Genomic DNA, 22,191 nt, shown 5'->3' on the forward strand with positions numbered 1-22,191 from the left:
GTCGAATATAACCCTGAGGCAGCGGGCGTGTTGGGAGTTATGGTGCCACATACTGAGATGGAGATGTCAGGATGAGGTCGGTTAGTAGAGGGCGGAAACACCAGTAAGTCAGTTTTTGAGAGGTTCAGGCTTAGGCAGAGAGGGGACATAGTGTTAGAGACAGCGGACAGACAGTCGGTGGCGCTCTGATGATGGTTTGTCCAATGGGGGCTGTGTAGATGAAGAGGAAGGGGCCAAGGACCGAGCCCTGGGACACCCCAACAGTGAGGGGAAAAGTAGAGGAGGTAGACTCAGCGAAGGAGATGAAAAATAAAATTTTTCTCACCTTTGCATCAGGTTGTGCTTGCTTTCATCTTATGTTTGTTTCATATCCTTTTTTCAGCAGGCAATCCTTTCTACCCTATGCCACTCGATCCCAGTAGCTCTTCGTTTCATAGACAGACGTAAAATAGGAGCTTGGGTTTATGAAAGTAAAAAATCCTCTGCTTCATTGAATAGTGCTCGTTACAACAAGGCTACTACTCAGCAAAGGAGACACTAAAGAGGCGGTTAGACAGGTAGGAGGAGAACCAGGAGAGAGCAGTGTCCTTTAGGCCGATGGAGCGAAGCATACTGAGAAGGAGTTTGTGGTCAACAGTGTCAAACGCTGCGGAGAGATCGAGTAGGATCAGTAGGGAGTAGTCACCATTCAATTCTATGGGAAAAGACCTGTGGGTATTAGTTGACTGTAGACTTAACTGGAGCAGTCAATGCCAGTCAGCTGCTGGGAAAGCTAATAAAGTCTTGGGGTGCATTAGAAGAGGTATAGGGGTGAGGACGAGAACATTATTCTTCCACTATATAAGGCACTTGTCAGGCCCCACATGGAATACTGTGTACAGTTCTGGTCACTGCTGCTCAGGAAAGATGTTGCAGTGCTTGAGGGGTAAGAAGGGCAACTAAATTAATAAACAGAATGACAGGACTGGAATACCCAGAGAGGCGATCAAAACTGGGATCATTCACACTGAAAAAAAAATTGGGTGGTTAAGGCCCAATGCACACGGACGGAGTTTTGCTATGGAATTCGCCGCCACACACCGCTTGCGAGTTCTGCAGCAATGTCCGTCCGTAGCATGCAACGTAAAATGATTCTTCCAAGCACACGAGCGCAAATTCCTTTTGATTTCCGCTCACGAGGAAGAATCGCAGCATACTCTATTTTTGTGTGAGACTTGCACTGACAGTTTCCATTGCAGTCAATGCAAGCAATCCTTCCCACGGGGATTTCAAAATGTCAATTTCCAAATCGCTGTGGATCCGCGTAATTGACAGGGATTATTCTGACTGCCATTATGGAGTAGGGAAGGAATTTTTCCCCCAAATGGACTAAAATTGGCTTCTGCCTTATTGCATTTTTTTTGCCTTTCTCTGGATCAACAAGGCAGGGGTGGGGGTGGAAACAGGCTGAACTAGGTGGACGTTGTCTTCTTTCAGCCGATCATACTATGTTACTACGAGTCCTGGGAGGACACACATGCTCGGTCCCTTTCCCCACAGCCAGGTCTCTGCATAGTGATTCTCCGTTCACTGCAGGGCAGCCAGTAGAAATAGTTTTCTGCCATGGCAGTAGAGATGAGAAGACTGATTTTGCAGTGAAGTAAAAAGTCAGCTGCCAGAAGGGTAAGGAGACTGATTGTGTCCAAACCACTCATCCCAAGTGGGTTCTTGCTCAGTGAAGCACGCATGTGTAGTGAATGTACAGCGAGGTGTACGTTGCTGTCAGAACCTAAGGCTTATCTTCCAAAAAAAACAAAACATTAGACTGTTGAAATTTAACTGCTTGACCCTTATCTGTCCCAACATCTGCTGTGAGGGGGACAGTCAGGAGGCCCCATACATGCTATACATCTAATGTTTATGGCCACCTTAAAGGGCCGCTCCGGTGAAAAATACATTTTTCTATTTCTGTCCCCCACACTTTTATTGCCTATCACACTCTGGCGGTCTCTAATGTATATTGCAGTCACTTGCATGCAGTGCAGCCTCCTGTCTGATACTTATCAGGCACCATTTTAATGTTGAGATTTCTTCCTGTTCATGTTCTCTATGCGCTGCTGACATTCAAAGAAAGGTGATCTACTCAATATTAAATTTAATACACCACAAGTGCAACCGACATGAATGATGTACAGAACCAACAAACTGCACAGATCTTGGAAATACATATATTTATTTTATAATACATATAATTATGACATCTTTCATTATTACAGTGCTGGATTTCCTCCTTCTGGATGCAAAGGACGTATTGGGAGGGGATGGGGTAGCAGCATTAAACCCTTCGAAGATTTCTACTAACATTAAAACATCAAAATGTGTGTGTGACGAAGCCCACAGAGTAATGCATCTCCTGCAGACACACCTAATCTACGGAGTACCTGAGCGCCTCCTATTATGCTGATCTGAAGCGTTTTGCTTTGTGCCAACACTTATTAGTGTTATAATATACAATGTCTTACATTTGCTGAGTGGCAGATAAATCAGAATGCGAAGGAGAGTGAGGAGAAAAAGTCGGAGGGGTCTGCAGATAGATGCCGTTGACCGTGCTGCTGTAATTACATTTTTCACCACTCGGGGCAGTGGTGAGTAAGTTAAAAAGCATAAGGGCTGGAGATGTTAAGAAACAATATGACTTCCATGAACATTTGTGATTGTATTACACAACGTCAGCCATAGCTGACCCTGTGTAAAATAAGGAAACCCCTTCATACTGACATACCTGAGACGGAGACAGGCAAGACGCGCTGGGGTTCCCATATAATGGTAGTGCTGATCTTACAAGCGCACTTTGCCCACATGGGGCATTTAAGGTGCAGTGCAGCCTGGCAGTCTCTGTCCTGGACCACAGCATTATATTTACAGTAATGCGAAGATACAAGTGTTGTAGAGTTATTCTCAACATCTCGCTTTCTCATCCTTCCTCTGGTCGTCTTGTTCATTTCTTAACAGTGACCCAGAAATGGTCAAGTCTCCCTGAAGAAACCAGTTCCCTGGTGGTAGGATTACCACATTCCTCAATCTGCGAGTCCTGTACAGTTATAGCAGCTGTGCTACAAGAATGCCTTACAGAAGTCCACAAAGTGCTTCCGGAAATAAGAATTACAAGTAGGGGCACAACAAAAAATGGCCTGAGTTTGAAGAGCAGGGCTGAGCAACTCGAGACACTCCAGCTTACTGCAGGGAATCCACAAAGGCATCAAACTCCTCCATGTTTTTTTCATGCATGGCCAACTTTTCCGGCAGCGAATCCTATGGAGAGGAGACAGAGGGTGAATTTAGTGCAGTAGGCAATGACCATATATTAAAGTTTGTGTTGTGCTGGTGACAGAATTCATCTACATTGATGGAAAATGCTGAAGAAAAAGTGCACAGAAATGTGTGACCCTCTAGGCAAAAGCCAAATAAATTGAGCTTTTACCTGGAGTCAATGTAAAGTAAGCCTCCACCTCTAGTCTGCTAACAAAGTGACTCCATTTGTCAAGGGAATGACTGACTTAAAAGATAGTTAAGGGAACACTTACCACAACCATAACTGCATCGGCAAACAGCGGCAAAAGCAAGCACTGTTTTCCCGCCGCAGTTTGTGGTGCGGTCTTTACAGTATCCAAACCGTACCTGTGTCAATACACCCATAAACATCACAGAATAACCTAAAGTCACTGAATCTTCAGGGTTGTCCATCTGTCCAATAAGAAAGCAGAAGCGATGGCGAATCCAGATCAAATGTGTGATTTACGTGCTTTTTTTTTTTTTTTTTAAGTAGTTAATTTTAAAGTGGATCATCCTTCTTAAGGGCAACTCCTTCCAAACAGGTTTCTCCTATTACTTCCTCACTTGCCTTCCCATCGCAAAAAAACAAACAAAAAAGAAACATTCATTCAGTAATTTGATGGCCATAATGTGGCTGCATTTCTGCATCTTTCTTATGGCAGTAAAGCGATGTGCAGTTGGCTCACTATAAGGTTCTAGGATGATCTGAGGTCCTGTTCAGATTACGTTTGGAGCCACAAATTTCCACTTCTTTCACCTGAGCCCTTTTTGTCAGACCAGTATAAGCTGGCATACGTTTTGTGATAAAGGAACAGCGTAGATCTTTTCATTTAAAATACACCCAATAGAAGACTATAGGTGATGTATCCCATTCTATGCCTATACAGTGGGATACGTCGCAGCCTTCCATCAGAGGTTTACATCAGAGACCCTCCTGACGTAGGATCTAGACACAATGTGAACTAAACTTGAACCATAGTGGGGTGTCCTGCAGGAGTAATATGGATGCCAAGATGCAAGCACATAACAGCATTCTGAATGTGACCTAAAGGCATCATGTCCACGGCACGCGCACCTGTCTGTGTCTTCATTATTCTGTACTGCAGATGTGTGCGGACGTGCCGATGCGCAGTACAGATTTTTTTTTTTTTACTCTCCTGCGGAATCCGTGGCCCATCCGCAATGCCAATTGCAGGCAGGCTGGGGGTTGGACAGCTTCCATTGACTTTGCAGGAACCCCAATAAAATGGAGCATGCTGCGATTTCCGCTCATGTGCATGAAGAATTGTTTTTCCATAGCATGCTACGGAGGGTTATTGCTGCGGAATCCAGAGGCGGACACCCGCTCCGGATTACGCAACAGAAATCCGCCCGTGGACATGAGGCCAAAAGATATGAAAATGATCTGCCAAAAGCAAGTATATATCTGACATCTGCTGATGGATTAACACACATACTGTGTTATACTTATTTGTTGTATTGAGTAGTTGCCTATACTTTTTAGTAACCTTGTTTAAAAAAAAACTAAAAGTTTTTCAAGAAAGGACACAAGTTAGACATGTGTCTGTCCACTAGAAACCCATGGTGGCTGTGTATGCGAACAGGGCTTTACTTTTGCAGCAATTTTAATCAGTTGCTGCTGAGGTCTGCCCTATAGTATGAGCAAAACCGTATATTTAATCATGATGGAAACTGTCAGAGAACCCTCCGTGTAAAACATACACCACTGAATATTTATACCTGCGGTTACAACTAATAAAGTCTAAGAAGCATAACCTTTAAAGAGAATTTCTCACCAGGTCTTCTGCCATTGACTGGACAGCAATGTCAATAGAAAGGCTGCTCAGCTGAGGCGGGTTCTGAAACTCCCGGTAGAAGGTTCCCACATCCATAGGAAGGTCATCCTTAGAAAAAGCCGGTCGCTAGAAAATGGAATAAAGTCTCACTTTTTGTTAAGGAAAAACGTTACTAAGTTTAAAAAGTATTTGCACCTTTTTAAAACTTTTGACATGTTAGAAGTTTTAATTAGCATGGGTCCGAGTGCTGAAACTCCTACTGATCACTGAGATGAAGGAGCTGTAGCACTGTGCCCCTTCGGCTGTCTTCGTTACTTGCTGGCTCGCTCTTTTCAGCAGCAGAAGGCGTCTGACGCACAGACTTCAATAGACAGGTATGCATCAGTCTTCCACTGCAGAGAGGAGCTGACAGACAGTGAGATAGCTGAAGGGGCGCAGCACTCAGGTTAGCGCTGCAGCCTCTTTGTTTCAGCAATCAATGAGGGTCCCGGACCCACACTCATTAAAGCTTGCTCCGACATGTCAGAAGTTTTTTTAAAATGCAGTTCCTCTAAGTCATATAGTTCTACTGCTCAGGATTCAGAGTAGCTTGGCTGAAATAATAGGGTACCATATATACTTGAGTATTAGCTGACCCGAATATAAGCCGAGTCAATACATTTTAATACAAAAAAACTGGGAAAACTTATTGACTCAAGTATAAGCCGAGCTATACTTTAGTATATACTGGGTAAAAAAAAAAAAAAAAAAAAAAAACACACAACAAACTCACCTCCCAGCCAGCGTCTGTGTCTGTGCGGCAAGCTGCTTGAATTCTCCCCGCTGTCAACTGTGCTCAGCTCTGTCATCGCTTTGTAAGTAAGCGTTGTGATTGGATTGAGCACCAGCCAATCACAGCTGGAACTCGATCCAATCACAGCGCTTACTTACACAGTAAGTGCGGCAAGCTGCTTTAGAATTCTCGCTGCTGTCATCTCCCTGCTCGGCTTTGAAATCCCTCGCTGTCAGCGCCGTGTAAGTAAGCACTGTGATTGGATTGAGCACCAGCCAATCACAGCCGGCACTCGATCCAATCACAGTGCTTACTTACACAGTAAGTGCGGCAAGCTGCTTTAGAATTCTCGCTGCTGTCATCTCCCTGCTCGGCTTTGAAATCCCTCGCTGTCAGCGCCGTGTAAGTAAGCACTGTGATTGGATTGAGCACCAGCCAATCACAGCCGGCACTCGATCCAATCACAGTGCTTACTTACACAGTAAGTGCGGCAAGCTGCTTTAGAATTCTCGCTGCTGTCATCTCCCTGCTCGGCTTTGAAATCCCTCGCTGTCAGCGCCGTGTAAGTAAGCACTGTGATTGGATTGAGCACCAGCCAATCACAGCCGGCACTCGATCCAATCACAGTGCTTACTTACACAGTAAGTGCGGCAAGCTGCTTTAGAATTCTCGCTGCTGTCATCTCCCTGCTCGGCTTTGAAATCCCTCGCTGTCAGCGCCGTGTAAGTAAGCACTGTGATTGGATTGAGCACCAGCCAATCACAGCCGGCACTCGATCCAATCACAGTGCTTACTTACACAGTAAGTGCGGCAAGCTGCTTTAGAATTCTCGCTGCTGTCATCTCCCTGCTCGGCTTTGAAATCCCTCGCTGTCAGCGCCGTGTAAGTAAGCACTTTGATTTGATCGAGCGCCAGCCAATAAGTGAATGTCATTCACTGATTGGCTGTGAAAGATCGAGCTCTTGCTGTGATTGTCTGGCGCTCGATCACAGCGTTGACGGCAGGGGATGACAGAGCCGAGTAGAGAGGACAGTGGGGGAGGACAGCGGGAAGAATTCAAGCAGCTTGCCGCATCACCACCGGTAACACAGGAATTCAAGCAGCTTGGCACCACCGCCGGGGACACAGATGTCGGCTGGGAGGGGAGTATAGAGGGTTTTTTTTTTTTAAACCCTTCCCTGACTCAAGTATAAGCCGAGGGGGGCTTTTTCGGCACAAAAAAAATGTGCTGAAAAACTCGGATTATACTCAAGTATATATGGTATATGAAAATAGGTTTTCCAAATTGTGCATTGTGTTTGGTATCACAGCAGCAGACCCTCATCACTAAGCTCATACAACACAGTAAATAATTCATTAAATAAATATTTTAACGGTGTAACAGGTTAAATAGAGAGGAGCAGCACTAGGCGGTGAGGTTGACAATTGTGCCTATTTAAAGGGATCGATCAGTGGTAATAAGCAACATGGGGGTGACTTATAAATACACACATTTTATACAAAATTTGTACATTTATACATCCATACCTTGTTTTAAAAAAAATAAAATAAAATTATAATATATATATATATCTCCTCTCTTTGCTCTGCTTTACATTTTATACGATTGTGATTCCACCTATGATTGATTCTTTAAATGTGTTGTTCCTATTAAATCCTTATAATGTATTGTGTGTTTTGTATAATAAAAAATATATAGTATGTAGTTCTCACTACATTCTTTTGTGCTTAATATATGGTGGAGTGATAAGGAATACTGATTCGTTTGGCATTTCTACCAAATACTGGCCTTAGTGTATAAGAATAACACAAGGTATCCATATAACAGTATTAAATATTATTGCTGTTGGTTGACGATACGCCTAAAACATGAAAAGGTGCATTTTTTTTATATATTAGGCTGCCTGTCCACGGGTGATTGTTCATTGCGTTACCCGCAGCAATAATCCGGCGTTACTATGGAAAGCGCAGCTGTAGCATCCATGAGCGGAGAATCATAGCGATTCTCCGCTCGCAGGATCTAAATCGCAGCATGCCGCGATTCTCCGCGGTGAGTCTATCTGTCAGATAGGCTCACTGCAGAGAGCTGACAGCAGCCCCCCTACTCCCTCGCAGCGGAATATTGCCGCCAATATTCCGCAACGGCCGTGGACAGGGGGCCTTTGTCATATCTCGGATCCTCTGTGTGCACCAGCTATCAATAGACATCCCTGATCGTGTGCGCTGGCAGCATTATGCCATAAATAGCATATACACACTTTGGCGACTTCCAATCCCATATTGAAATGAGCATATTTAATTGGTAGAGTGGGCAGCACTTACAAAGTCCACCATAACAAAGTCATCCTGGGGTACTTCATTGCTTGAGCAGGAGCTCTGCAAACTGCGAGCATCTGGGGTCACCTCTTCCGGAGTCTCAGGACAAACCACCTGGAATAAAAGAAAAAAATTACCGTAAACCATGTATCATAAATCAGTGGAAAATCTGTAAGTCAATCCTTATGAGCTAGAACACTCATAGCACTAAAGTACTAGGATCAGGGGTGAGGACATACCATGTGGTCGGTGTCCTCCACATCAATCAGTCTGGGTGCAAACACAGCGAATGGTATATCTGTGCTGGCATAAGTGACCTGAGAATAGATCAGAAACAATTCATGCTTTTCACAGTGTGTATATAGCAATGGGCAGTGGTTTAACTCATTCTCTCCTAGGTCGTTGTGGCAGCTATGCATTTAATGTGAACCACTGTGACAGGAGCGGTTACTACTGCACCCAGAACTTTGAAGGACACCACTGCACATGCGCTGGCGTCTCCAATGACACACACTGCTACATGCAGTACATGGCTGGTGAGTAATGGAAATCATGGCTGGCAGAAACTGTCATGAGAAGACAGACGAGTTGGCCCCATCAACGTCTCACATAGCACCAATAACCCACTTTGGGAATTTCATCCATTGACATTTTAGCAAAAAGGAGAGACTCACACATATGTACACCAAAGAGTGTGAAGGGCGCAAACGTGTGGGAGGTGACCTACAACAATTGTGTGACTGCATTACCCTTCTAGGAACCATGAATACCAATAGGACACAATCGTTATAAATAGGAGATCTTTGTCTGTAAGGCTGCCTTCACAAGTGGCGGATTTGCAACACATTCTTTACAGTAGAAATAAATCTGCACTATTTAGTGTAAATCCGCAGCAGATCTCACCCTATTGATTTGAATTAAAGCAAAAAGGTGAAATCTTGTACAGATCTGCACCAAAACCTCTATCAAATGGTGCAGATTTTGACGTGGATATTTCTGCTCTGTAAAACCCGCAGGACATTCCTTGTGTGAACGCAGCCTTATGAGGAATTATACTCACAGTACAAGACATTTGTATTACTAGCATTTTGGCTGCAAGGAGCCCATAACAGGTTGAAGTTCTGATGCTTGATGTATGGTTTTTATTTTTAATGTTTTTTACTAGTTTTTTTAAAACATTTTATTTTATAGTTTTTGTTCATTAAACTATACTTTTCTAGAATCTAAGATTCAGGAAGCTTTGAATTAGTTTTGTTTCTTGCTTTAAACAACCTTCCGGAAGAACAAAATTCTGTCTCAGAACCAGAAGGGGGCATATTACCTACAGTTGTTTTTCTCTGTTGTCCCTCCCTCCACAGATTCCAGGTCCTGTTTTCAGTCATCCAAGATGGCTGACAATCTTTAGACTACCTAATTCCCACAGTGCATTGGTAGTGTTAGACTACCAATGCACTATACCAGCTCTGTGATTGGCCAGAACGGCTATCGTGATCAACATTAGGTAGACAGAAAATTGATCCTGCCATCTTGGACAGCCGAAAAGAGGGCCCAAAACTTGCGGATTGGAGTGCTGCCAGAGAAGAACAACTGTAGGCAATAAATCCCCTGTTCCGAAATTGCAGGGTTGCTTTAAGGTTACCACTTTCTATGTGAATAACATAGTATTAAGCCAGGGCACTTGGCTTCTGGCTTTTGCCTGATAGTCTAAGAACCAAATGAGGCCATATCCTTAAGGGGTTAATAGGATCAGCACAGATATCCACTTGGACATCCTCTAAAGCTGTGTTCACTCACCTGAGGGGAAGGTTTTTCCACAAAAGCCCCAACTTTACGGGTGAAAAGAATATGGGGAGACTTATTGGGAGAGCTCCTCCCCGCAGTGCTGCTCCCAGATGGGATGTCTGCTTCCTCACTGCACAGAAAAGCAAGGATAAATGTAAAAACTAAGTCACAGTAAGATTGGAAGGTCTATGGACTCATAGGCTGAGGACTTACCTGCTGGAGGTAGTGCCAGTTACATGTGATGGTGAAGTCAAAACCGCTCTGTCATGATCTGCTTGAGTACCATGTGCAGGTTGGGCAGTAATATTGGGCAACCCACCCTCCTTTCCTGGCACCATCATCTATTAATACAAAAAAAAAATGGGTTAACGAACAATTAGGACCTTGGAGTTACACTCTTCACTATATATAAGGAAACTTGCTGCTGGAATTCATAGTTCTGGCTGCTTACTATACCCCTGACTGACTACAGACCATTCATGCCTGCTAATGGACAAGTCACCTTGGAAATTTTTAATTCCTGCAGTTGTTGGCCCGTTACATTCCGTTTAACCTGATACAGAAATTAAGGGAGATGTCAGGGAATTTTTTTCCTTCTCTCTACACTATTGATGATCTGCCACTTGGGATACATACCGATTAGCTGATCGCCGGGCTTGCTGACAGCGCTGGAAGCAAGTAGCACTGTCAACATTGCAGCAACCCGGGTTGGTACTGCATTGAATCAATTCTGTACCTGCAGTACCAACCCCGACCACTGCAATACAGACAGCGCTATCTGCTTCCAGGGCTGTTCACACTGACAGCAGCCCAGAAAACAGCAGATGAGAAGGGATCCCGAGTGGCAGACCCCCACTGTTCAACTATTGATGACTTATCCTGAGGATAGATTATCAACAGTAAAAGTCCTGAACAACCCCTTTAAGCAAATCTGCTAATACAAGTATATTCAGGAATGGCTAGGAATGCTGTTTCCTAATACAGAGTTGAGAACACAGCTCCAAGTTGTGGAAACACACTTTAAACCTTGGATTCAAGCAGGATTCTTTGCAAGGGCTCACACTTCAAAATAAGCTGGCGCATCTTTTGGCCGCCAGAATCAATACATGATCCCCATCCAAATTTTCCTCCCATTGATCTGGATGCACTAGAGCTTAGGACAGATAAACTCTCTGTGATGCCATTATTCACGTTACCAGAACCCATGAGATTCGCCACCTCCCCATAAACGTGTTTCATTAATCCTATTCTTGTGCATTAAGCCCCTCTCCTCTTCCCGAGGAGTACCTGGTATGGAAGGGTAGCGCTCACTCCAGCAGCCAAGGCCACAGGGTAGCCCAGGTCTGAGGATGCAGCTCCAAGGACAGTTGGCTGGTAAGAAAGGCGAGAGCTGTACAGCTAGAAAGCGATGAGAGAAAGGAAGAAATAAAGAGATGGAAGAAAGGAAACGCAAGATTAATAAGCAATTATCACACTCCCTTATGCTTTGCTCAATGTGAAGCTGTATGAAGAGATTGTGGGTAGGACTTGTGATCCAACTCACGTTAAAGGAATATTAACCTTATATTTAAGTGAGTTTTCCGGTAGGTTTTTTTTTGCTTTTAAGTCATGAAGTAGGAAAAGAATGTTATCAATATAATTCATTCACTATTTCTGCTGCATCACACTATCCATGGGAACATGTATACCGAATGTACTAAAAGTACCCCAAGAGCCGTGTCTGTACTCATTAGCCAATGCAGGAAAGACAATTCTGGGTCGTTTTGCACTTTGTCTACTACAACAGAGGGGCAGATATAACAGACGTGCACATTGGCCGCTGCACTTTATTCCTGGGGAAACAATATAGCTTGGATTTTTAAAACCCCACTACAGGCAGATACTACCCTGCCCTCCAGAGCAATCATCTGTGAAGGCCACAAGTCACTGAAGCAGCTGTCAACATTTCATATAGATTTCTCCCCAAGCTATGTGATGAAGAACCGTGGTGTTTTGTAGATTCAGACTAGTGATTGCTGGCGGGGTCAGACCAAAGTCTAAAAAGTGAAGTTAGAAGATGGAGAGAAGGTAAAACTGCAAGAATTATGCAGAGTTTGACAATTGTTGCCATTTACATTTCTGTATGCATGTGTGCATAAATATGCTGAGTTAGGCCGGGTTCACACGGGGCAGAAATCCTGCAGAAATCTCACAGAATGTCCACAGTGGGACCGCATGGAGATTCTGTGAGATTTCCGCAGCGGAAAGGCAGCTTCAAAACCTACATCATTCGCATGGGTATGAAGCGGCTTGACTTCCTGTATTCTGCTGTGGGAATCTCTCCTGATAGAGAGAAGAGAGCCCGCAGTGGAAACGGTGATACAATTGACATGTTGCCGCTTTCAATTTCACACAGCATGTCAGTTTCAGCACGGCTTGGCCGCAGCGGACTGCCCACAGTGTGTGGATGAGAGTTTTGCAAATCTCGTCTACTCTGCTGCTTAAGATTGCAAGCGGAAAGTCTGCATGGAAATTCCGCCCCATGTGAACCCAGCCTTACGTTCCCAACATATCTGTGCTATAATAAAGCACAAGACTGGGTCCACATTGTATGTGATATGTTGGGAAGGTGATAACTATGTCAGAATGTTGGAAGTGGTGTATGAAGCCGGCTCAATAAGCTGACCCCACTATACGGGTAGGTGCTGGCTGTGTTGTATATTGACAATACTTGCCTGCAACAATGGTTTAAACCTCTTACGGTAAATGCTGCGATCAATAGCGACCGTGACATCTAAGCCATTAGCGGGGTGGGGAAGGGGGTGTTCCTGACTGCTTGCCCTGGATTCAACATGGAGTGCCAAGTGTTTATTTTATGTGAGCCTGGGACCTAGTGTAAGCCTCCAAGCCTACACCCTTGTCAGAGGGTATATATCATATAATAGGATAGCGCTAACAGCACAATATACTTCTATACAGAAGTACTGCAGGGTATCATGTGAGCAATCAAGCAATTATATATTCAAGTTGCCTAGTAGGACTGAAGTGCAAAAAAAAAAAAGACCTTTAAAAAAAGAAAAAGTAATATATATATATACATACACACACATACATTTATATACACACACACACACATACATACATATATATACCATATATACTCTAGTATAAGCCGACTGTTTCACCACATTTTTTATGCTGAAAAAAGCCACCTCGGCTTATACTCGAGCTAGGGTCCCGTACTCAGGCCTCATTAACATGAGAAAAAAAATCTATACTCGTCTCTCCGCCGCTTCGGTCCAGTCACTGTAATAAAGTTCTTTCTTTCTTTAAATCCCCGCCTGCTGAAAGGGCTGCGTCTGACTGGCTGAGCGTTCAGCCATTCATTGAATGAATGTGATTGGTCATAGCACTCAGCGAATTACAGCTCGGCCATTCTTTGAAAGAACTTCATTACACTGACAGGACCCAAGCGGCTAGACGAGTCTGAGCGCCGGCAGCAGCCGAGAGGTAAGTATAGAATTTTTTTTTACTACAACTAGGGATGATTTTCAGGGAAGGGCTTATATTTAAAGCCCTTCCCCGAAAATCACTGCGGGGGGCGCGGGGGGGGGGGTGCCGGCTTATACTCGAATCATTAAGTTTTCCCAGTTTTTTGTGGTAAAATTAGGTTCCTCAGCTTATATTAGGGTCGGCTTATACGGTAGATTATTTATGTATATAATATAAATATCCCGAAATACGTGTTAACCACTTCCCCCCCATTTATCATATGAAAATACGAACATACATAATTGGTATCATTGCATCCTTAAAAGTTTGAACTATTAAAATGTTGTGTTTTAGACACCAGGTAGGGGAAAAAAGGCATAATAGTAGAATTGCATTTTGTGGTCCCCTCACCTACCAGACCAAAAAAAAAAGTATTCAAAAAGTTGTACAGGTGAGCAAAAAGTTATAGGTCTGAGAATATGACACACGGAAAATGTTTCAAAAATAGTAAAACGAACAAAAAAAGGTTTTATATAAAATTTGTGTTGCTGTAATCGTAATGCCCCTCAGGACAAAATCATCATTACCTTTACACCGCACAATGGACACTGTAACAACTAAAGTCTCATGCACGGATTCAGTGCGGGAAATCTCGCACGGAATCCTCCCGTTCCCGCTGCCTGCGACCGTCAGATGCTTTCTTCTTCTATACGGCGGATGTGCAGCCGGCGTTCTGGTGCACATGCGCAGTACAGATTTCCCAGCGCCATTGCATAGGCGATGATGCAGATCCGCGACACTTCTGCAATGCTGATCGCAGAAGTGCCACAGAAGAGATGGCTACCATTGACTTCAATGGAAGCAGTCCCTACGTATCCACTCTAAAAATAGGGCATGCTGCGTTTTATTTTCGGCACGCAACGGCCGCAAATAAAACTCCCTGGTGTGCGTGGAGAGAGGAATCTCCACACACATCGATGGTCACATTTAGCAGCGGATCGCCCGTGCCTGCTGACAAGCGTGGAATCCGCTGCTCAATTTGCCCCGTGTGCATGAGGCCTAAACCCAAGTATTTATGGTGCAATTGCAATATTTATTGGACCCAACTTAAAAATGTATAAAAGTTTTTCAATATAACATATATTAAAATAGTGTTATAAATAAAATAAAAAAATACCACATGCAAAAAAAAAACAAGCCCTCATAAGCAAGTTGCGGGAAAAAGAAAATGTGTGGCTTTTGGAGAGCAGGAAGCAAAACAAGAACATAAAAGATGGCCGTGTTGAGTGGGGGCTAGCAGACAAAAAGTATTAAATATGACAGAATTTCACGAGTTATTTTTAAGTTTTCACCAAATTTTGTCAGATTTTAAAAACTAAAATGTTGAATATTGGTGTCAAAAAAATGGCCCCCAACCCCCACCGCGAATAATATGAGAGGTCAATCTTTATAAGTACTGCAGTTTACTCTCTATGCATTACAGCAATACACAGGCTCACACAGTATTGGACTCACTTGGTGAGGGAAGGTCAGTCCCATCGTCAGGACCCTGTGGGAGTCTGTAACCACAGGAGTGGCTGTCTGACACTGTGCCTTACTGAGAGTGAACACACACTACACACAATAAGCCAGAGAGAGACGGACAGAAAGAGAGAGCAGACAGGTAAGATATGGCTGCAGATACCAGGCTTCACTTTACTGAACCCTTGAACTGAATCTCCACCTGTTTAACAACGTGTCAATATTAGATCCAAAAATTCTGTGTAGATTGGATTTCTTAATGTGTCGGCGCTCCATTTATTTGACACAGAGCACAAAATCACCTGCGTGTACTTAGATTACATGTGTACCTATGTGCTATGGAAAGCGCAGTTACATGTCAAGTTTGGATTGCAGAGACCCCCAATGATCGCTACAACAAACCAGCTGAAGAAGTCATCGGAGCGCTGCCACCATTCTCTAGCTGAAGATGGGCTCATAGACTTTCTATTGAGCCAGTCTTCAGCCAGCAGAGTGACAGCACTCGGATGAGGGTTTCAGCTGCTTTGTTCTAGCGATTGTTTCTCATCATGATCAAAAAGTTTGACATGTTTCTATGACATCTCAAAAGCTTTTGGAAGTTGCAGTTAGGCAGTATTCACACAGGCAAAGCATTTTTGCAGAAAAAACACACAATCTGATTTATATTAAACTTTTCGCGTGTGGAGAAAACAAAAATCGCATCTGGTTCCAATAGTAAAAAAACAGATCGCACTCAAATGTTCTGCAATTTTTTTTTCCTCCACGCTTTCATAGTGGAAAAAAGGGCAATTCTTAAAGAAGAAGAATTGCCCCAGAAAAAAAAAAACAGAAAATGCAGCGATTTTTCAAACTCAGACAATTGGTCAAAGAGAAAAGTCACTCATGTGAATTAAACCCATTGAAATACATACGGTAGTAACATAGTAGGTTAGGCTGAAGGGAGACAGTGTCCATCTAGTTCAGCCTGTTTTCACCTCCTCCTTGTTGATCCAGAGGAAGGTAAAACACTTCGAATGAGGCAGAAGCCAATTAGCGAGTCTAGGGGAAAACATTCCTTCCCAACTCCATAATGGCAGTCAGAATAATCTCTGGATCAATGAAGAAAAAAGGGTTCTTTTTCCATCTTGAAATCTGGCAGAACTTGAACAGGGAAAAAAATATTGCCTGTGTGAATACACCCTTACTCTTTAAAAATAATGTTTTGGGGCTCCAGCAGCCACCACTAAAATGAGCTGACTGCATATTGTGTTATCATTGGGTCTAGTCTGTAATACTATGCAGTCAGCTCCCTTTAGTGGTGGCTGCAGGTAGCTTTTAAATCTATGTCTGCAGAGAATATGCAGCTCTGTGTCAGAAAAACTGAGCCCCTCCTATAATCAAGATATAAAGAATATAATCTTCAGCGGTTTTTGAAAGCTTTTTCTTTAGCTCTAACAAGGGTAGTCAAGGGTTGACATTCGCTTTGAAACCAACTTTATAAATTGAAATTATACCATCACAACCATCTGAAAGGCTTCAGTTTTCTTAAGAGATGTGGTTAATGAAATCTGCTACAGTGAGTATCTGCACATGGCAGGATGATGGGTTATGCTGTAAATGCAGCGCAAACTTACCTGTGATGGAGGGGATGTAGAAAAGGATGTGGCACAGACATCCTGGGAATCCTCCACAGATGGGTATGCAGCTCCTGGCTCCTCGGGTGCCCTGTTGGGATACATTAAAACAAAGCCCATGCAAAAGAATGATCTCAGACTATTATAGAAGTGCAAATACCATACTTATTTAGTGTGTGATACACCCAGCACTGCTATAGGATGGACACACTAAAGATCTGCTTATCTGGCCGAACTGACCAGATTGGTGGCTTCAGTAGCCACAAAGACACCTATTAAGGTCTTTTACCACAAACTAAAACAAAGCACATACCCGAGGTACAAAGTCTGCACTGAAAGGGGTAATTTTTGCTTCTTATGGGAAACTTCCTTACTTTCTCCAGATGGTATCTGATCCCATTCTTGCCGGTATATAGTTATACAGCAACTAATAGGCTAAGGCTACATGGCGACTTTGGCTGCAATGCCTGTTGTGCAGGCATTGACTGCATCCAGATGTTAGTGAATTAGGTAAACGATCGTTGACCCGATGCTTTATTGCAGAGTTAATAGCTATGGTCCAGGCTGCAGTTACGGTCCTTTTACTTCACAATATTTTTTTTTATTTAAACAAATTTTTCCTTTTAACAATTATGCAAAATTTTCCCCTTGCATACAAGTTACATGAGGAGAACCTTGCGGTCATATTCACTGTGGTAAGAGTTATGTTCTGGGGGGGGGGGTTGATGTCAGATGACCTTTCATCGATTCTCTGGAATTCCGGAACTCTTGCCATATTTCTCAGGCTGTCTTGCATGGAAGGAAAGGGTAAGGGGGGCATGGGAATGGGTGAAGGGAAGGAGGAGAAATGGAAAAGGAGGGAAAACTGGGGTGGAGGGGGCACAAACTTTGGGTCTGATCGTTTTAACCCTTTACAACTGTACAAATAACAATAAACTAAGTTGACACCCTACTTATTGCTAATTCGATTTCTTGCTTCTCTCCTCTCTCACGTATATTCTCAAAGTAAGCCCAGTTATTGCTTTCAATCACGAGTCTCTAGCCAACACGTGGGTCCTCCCCACATCCTCTAGGTCACGTCATACCCCCTGGATAGGGGGGTCCCCGGACATGGATCTCTCCATATACCATGTGGACATTTTAAAGGATTCCTCTATGGAACTCTTCACTCTATTTAGTAGGAGGTCTATAAAAGCTCTCCCATACCTCAAAGAACCTTTTCCCCTGTGACTCCCTCTGAAGGGAAGTTAGGGTCGTTTTATACGGAACAACTGCAGGTCGCATAAGCACCTGACAGTCATCCCAGCGATTATTGCTACTGTGCTTCCACGCATAATTTAGGTGAAGCATGCCAGAGATGGCTTCTGACTGATTGTCATTTGATTTTTATGCCTTCATAAACTGAACAACGAACGATAACCAAATTAATTATTCACCGTTCAGTCGCTGGCAGCGTTTACACTGCACAAGTATTGTGAACTGCGGTAGACTGAACGATAATGTTCTGTGTTAAAGGGCCCTTAGACAGAGTGTCGCCCCAGTCTAATAACCTAAATCCCATAGTTCCTGCTGTTTAGATTAGAAGGCAGTCTTTTCTATGCAAGCTTTGGAGATCCACATCAAGGCTCTCATAGATGTGCAGGGAGACTGACTGCTGGTCCACACAGCAGACGCTGTGCAAATTGGGTTGTCAGCGCGTCTGTGTGTGCGATTGTGCAGTTTTGGTGTTGTCACATGGTCCACAGCGACCAAGACGAGAACTAATAATTCTGCAATAAAGCACTGGGTAAGACAATTCCCAGAACTACCTTTTACCTAACAGTTTACAACTGGGAGTAAAAACAGGAAAAGTTCTGAGTGCTTCTTTAACCTGTCATCATGTTTGAGCCCCATAAACTATGTTATGGGGCTCAGACATGAAGGAATGCGGAGTGGCATTTGACACCGGATGCCCCACTCCTGCGCTGTGTCTCTGCCAGCAACACAGCTTAACTCTTTTCTGCCCACAGTGTGCACGCTCGACTACAGATAAATGGGAGAGTGCATGCAAACAGCAGGCTGAAAAAAGTATCACTATGCACGTGCCAACTTCAGGGGGACACAGCGCAGGAATGGGGTGCCTGGCGAGCATCAAACACCACCACTCCTTCCCTCATGTTTGAGCGCCATAACGTAGTTATCGTTAACAGATAAGACATCAGGGCCATTACTAGACATCTACCTAAATAGACTGTTATAGTAATAATATATATTCTATTGTATATGTATTTTCATATGCTTCTCACATCAGCCTATGCAGAAACGTACATCTATATAATATATATATTGGTATATCTTCCTTCTTCGTAAATAACGGCATCTAAATGGTTAATGTATCGTATGCTGGAATGTACAAGATGCTTCTGTGACTTCCACACTTCTTTCCCAGGATAAAAGCTGTTGAGAGCACTCTGAGGAGGTTTCTTTTCTTAGCAATCACGTATTTTAGTAATAACACACGCCTTAAGGCGTTAACATTTGTTAGTCATTGCAAATTAAGCCAATCACGAGTTGTTATGACTTCAGGGGCATGTATTTCTATTGCTACGTCATTTCGGATAGTGATGCTATTAATAAACCAGAAGCTTACTGATGTTGACAAACATCGTGTCAGTGTCAATTACTTTGCATGCATGCACTTCTCATTGTAACCAATTTGGAACAGTACAGTGAAGTCAGAGGAATATGATTTACTGTATTTTCTTTTACAAGTCAAGTAAATAGGGGAGATCTACAGATCCTGAATTTAGAAAATGCCCATTTCCACGAACTGTGAATCTACATGTACCAGCAGAGATGGTGTCTTGACTTCCACAAGAGATGAGAAAGGTTAAAACGAGTTACAGCATATGTCCTATCAGTTGTACATTTACAAGATGTGTGTAATCTGAGTAGATTCTGAGCTGATGTCCTCTGTGACTCTAGACGGTATGTGTGCATGCTGCCTGTCTCCTCACCTGTAGTTGCAGGGATGCATGTGTGAGGTACTGGGGAAAGGTCGGTCAACAAAATGATCAATAATAATCCCCATGATGGGCTGGGTCCTTTCATACTGCCTGAAATGCAACAAACACATTGATGTTATTGAGCTGCTGGGCCTAGTTGTCCTATAGACGCTTACTGCCATCTATCTTTTAGCTAAATTTATCCTTGGGTGTAGGGGTATTGGCATACAAACCTAGTATAATGGAAGTGTATGATAAGGCACTGAACTAGTCTAGAAGTGTGCATTGTGAATAATGACGTACACGTTATTTTATCGGGAGTCTACCGTATAACTGCATACCTGTGGCGACTTGGCTTACCGAGTAGACATGAAAGCCAGATTGGTTCTATAGGCGCAGGTCAATGTTAGGGTTCCAATGGGGGTCCCTACGGTCCCGACACGTACTGCTTGGAAACCTGCAAAAAAGAAACAGCAATGAGGACTGATAGTGACAACTACACCAAGGACTAGAGTGATCTGTACATACACTGACAAAGTCACATGAAATAGCAATAGAATTAAAATGCGTACTGCCCTAGGGCTTTAGGTCACGGACTGCCAACCATATGCAGCGAGATTTGCACAGCAGATTACTATAGGAGTAAAAAGGAGCTTGTATGTAACATTCTTTAAGGGTTTATCCAGAATGGTTTCATAAGATGCTCATTACTAAGAACGCTACACGAATAAACTACACATAATCCACCACAGTTCACTTCAATAATGCAGTTTTTGTGACAAATTGCAGCATGCCTTACGCCGTTTGCCTAACTCCAACTAAAGTGTATAGGAGTTAAGGACATGGCATAGCTCAGTGCGCTACACTGTTTGCGTAACTTCAGGATTACGGATACAGTATAGCATGCTGAGCTACACTATTTTCGTACCACACATTTACTTCAATGAGAATTACAGAAACACTGAAAGGCTGCTGCCTCAGCTGTTTCTGCGAGATGGTAGGGAAACCATTGGAGGCTTTCTGATCTCAGCTAGGAAGTGCTAAGATGAGACAACCCCCTTAACCCTTTTCAATCCACTGTCTGACGTCTTCCTACATTCTGATTGAAGCCTGTGCAGCTCTAATGTTGTAAGACTTCTGGCAGGGTATTCTTACTGTACATTGCCGGCAACTCTGTTATTCGGGGGCTCTTCGGCATGCCACATACTGTAGTACTGGCTCTAGCCAGCAGATGGAGCCATTGTATAATGACAAAAAGAGATAAGCCCCCTAGGAAACCCAGAATCCAAAATTGGATTGCAAAGGGTTAAAATCCTCAGCATATCTATTGCTTTTTTATTTTTTAAAGGAACGATTATTGGGCATTTTATATGGCACAAGATAAAAGAGATAATTCGAATATTTCACAGTATCAAATCTTTTTCAATCCTTTGCAATTGAGGATACCCACTTATTTTGAATTTAACAATGGACTTCTCAACAAGAAAAATAAAACAAAGACAGAACTTTTAACCAATAGCACGACCACCAATATAGATAGATACGAGAAGAAGAAGAAAAAAGACCTGTAGAGCTCTCAAAAGGAGACAAATCAGTCTGATGTATTCAATGCAGTATTAGGGCAATCAACCCATTGGCCCATATCTTAGTAAATTTGGAGGGGCAACCTCAATCCATGTACATCAACTTGTATAGGGAGATACCACCATTAACCTCGTGTAACCAGTTAGCTCTAGTAGTTTTTTTAGGATGTTTCTAGTTAAGCAATATGAATTTTTTAGCATAAAAAAACAGCAATTTGTAAAGAATGCGTGTTGCAACGTCAACCGGTATGTCCTCCACAAGGCCAAAGAGGCACATTTTAAGATGTTATATACGTGGAGCTTCTAGGTGCGTTTCCAAAAACTCAAGGATATTCCGCCAGTAGGTCTGTAGGACATGACAATCCCAGAACATGTGCATCATTGTGCCCATACTCATCAGACATCTAGGACAATCTGCACTAAGGGACAGGCCCATAGTATACAGCTGGGACAGAGTATAGCAGTTTCTATGAAGGAACTTAATTTGTATTAGTCTGTCCCTAGCACTAACCAAGGGAGGACTAAAGCCAGCCAAGAGGCCACTCCAGTCATCCGAGTCCAGTTCTGGTATATCTGAGCCCCATTTCTCAAGAGGTTTCTCCTTCCAGTATATCAATTTCAGCAGCGGATTTGCAGTGCAGCTTCCACCTCTTCAAATGAGGGGGTGAAATCGGCACCAAAATGTTGTAGATTTTAAACTGCAGATATTCAAATGTGGAGAATCTGCAGCAAATCCGCTATGTGTGGATGTAGCCTTAAAGAGTAACTGCACTTTTGAAAAACATAATCTGTCATAGCAATAGGTCAGAAGTTTTGATATGGATGCTGAGACCCCCACCGACCGCTAAAATGAAAGGGGCAGAAAATGCTTTAACAAGTCAAGAATTTTACCTTCTACTGAGGTCTCAGACTACAATGAAGCACCAAGAATATATAAAAGCAAAATAATAATTTATCACATAAAACTGGCTACCTAGAAATTAGTTTAAAGGAGCACTCCAAGCAAAACTGATACACTGCATTATGCCTATTGCAGGTCTT

General features: G+C 43.1%; 1 protein-coding gene across 4 annotated transcripts in view; it reads right to left on the bottom strand.

The window, feature by feature from the left end:
- Positions 1-2,193: 2,193 nt before the first annotated feature.
- Positions 2,194-22,191, bottom strand: part of ATG13 (autophagy related 13) — a 36,490-nt gene continuing 16,492 nt past the window's right edge. Inside the window, exons 8-18 of one of the 4 annotated variants that reach the window (XM_066583389.1) lie at positions 19,928-20,024; positions 19,580-19,678; positions 16,584-16,674; positions 14,965-15,063; positions 11,266-11,376; positions 10,192-10,319; positions 9,991-10,108; positions 8,436-8,513; positions 8,203-8,310; positions 5,109-5,234; positions 2,194-3,291 (exon numbers count right to left, since the gene is read on the bottom strand). In XM_066583389.1, the coding sequence (XP_066439486.1) occupies positions 3,214-3,291; positions 5,109-5,234; positions 8,203-8,310; positions 8,436-8,513; positions 9,991-10,108; positions 10,192-10,319; positions 11,266-11,376; positions 14,965-15,063; positions 16,584-16,674; positions 19,580-19,678; positions 19,928-20,024 (1,133 nt within the window). In that variant the 3' untranslated portion in view covers positions 2,194-3,213. The remainder of the gene's footprint in view (positions 3,292-5,108; positions 5,235-8,202; positions 8,311-8,435; positions 8,514-9,990; positions 10,109-10,191; positions 10,320-11,265; positions 11,377-14,964; positions 15,064-16,583; positions 16,675-19,579; positions 19,679-19,927; positions 20,025-22,191) is intronic. The other 3 variants (XM_066583390.1, XM_066583391.1, XM_066583392.1) reach the window with 3 other exon arrangements.

Source organism: Eleutherodactylus coqui, chromosome 11 (genome assembly GCF_035609145.1).
Source record: "Eleutherodactylus coqui strain aEleCoq1 chromosome 11, aEleCoq1.hap1, whole genome shotgun sequence".
Taxonomy (NCBI): Eukaryota; Metazoa; Chordata; class Amphibia; order Anura; family Eleutherodactylidae; genus Eleutherodactylus; species Eleutherodactylus coqui.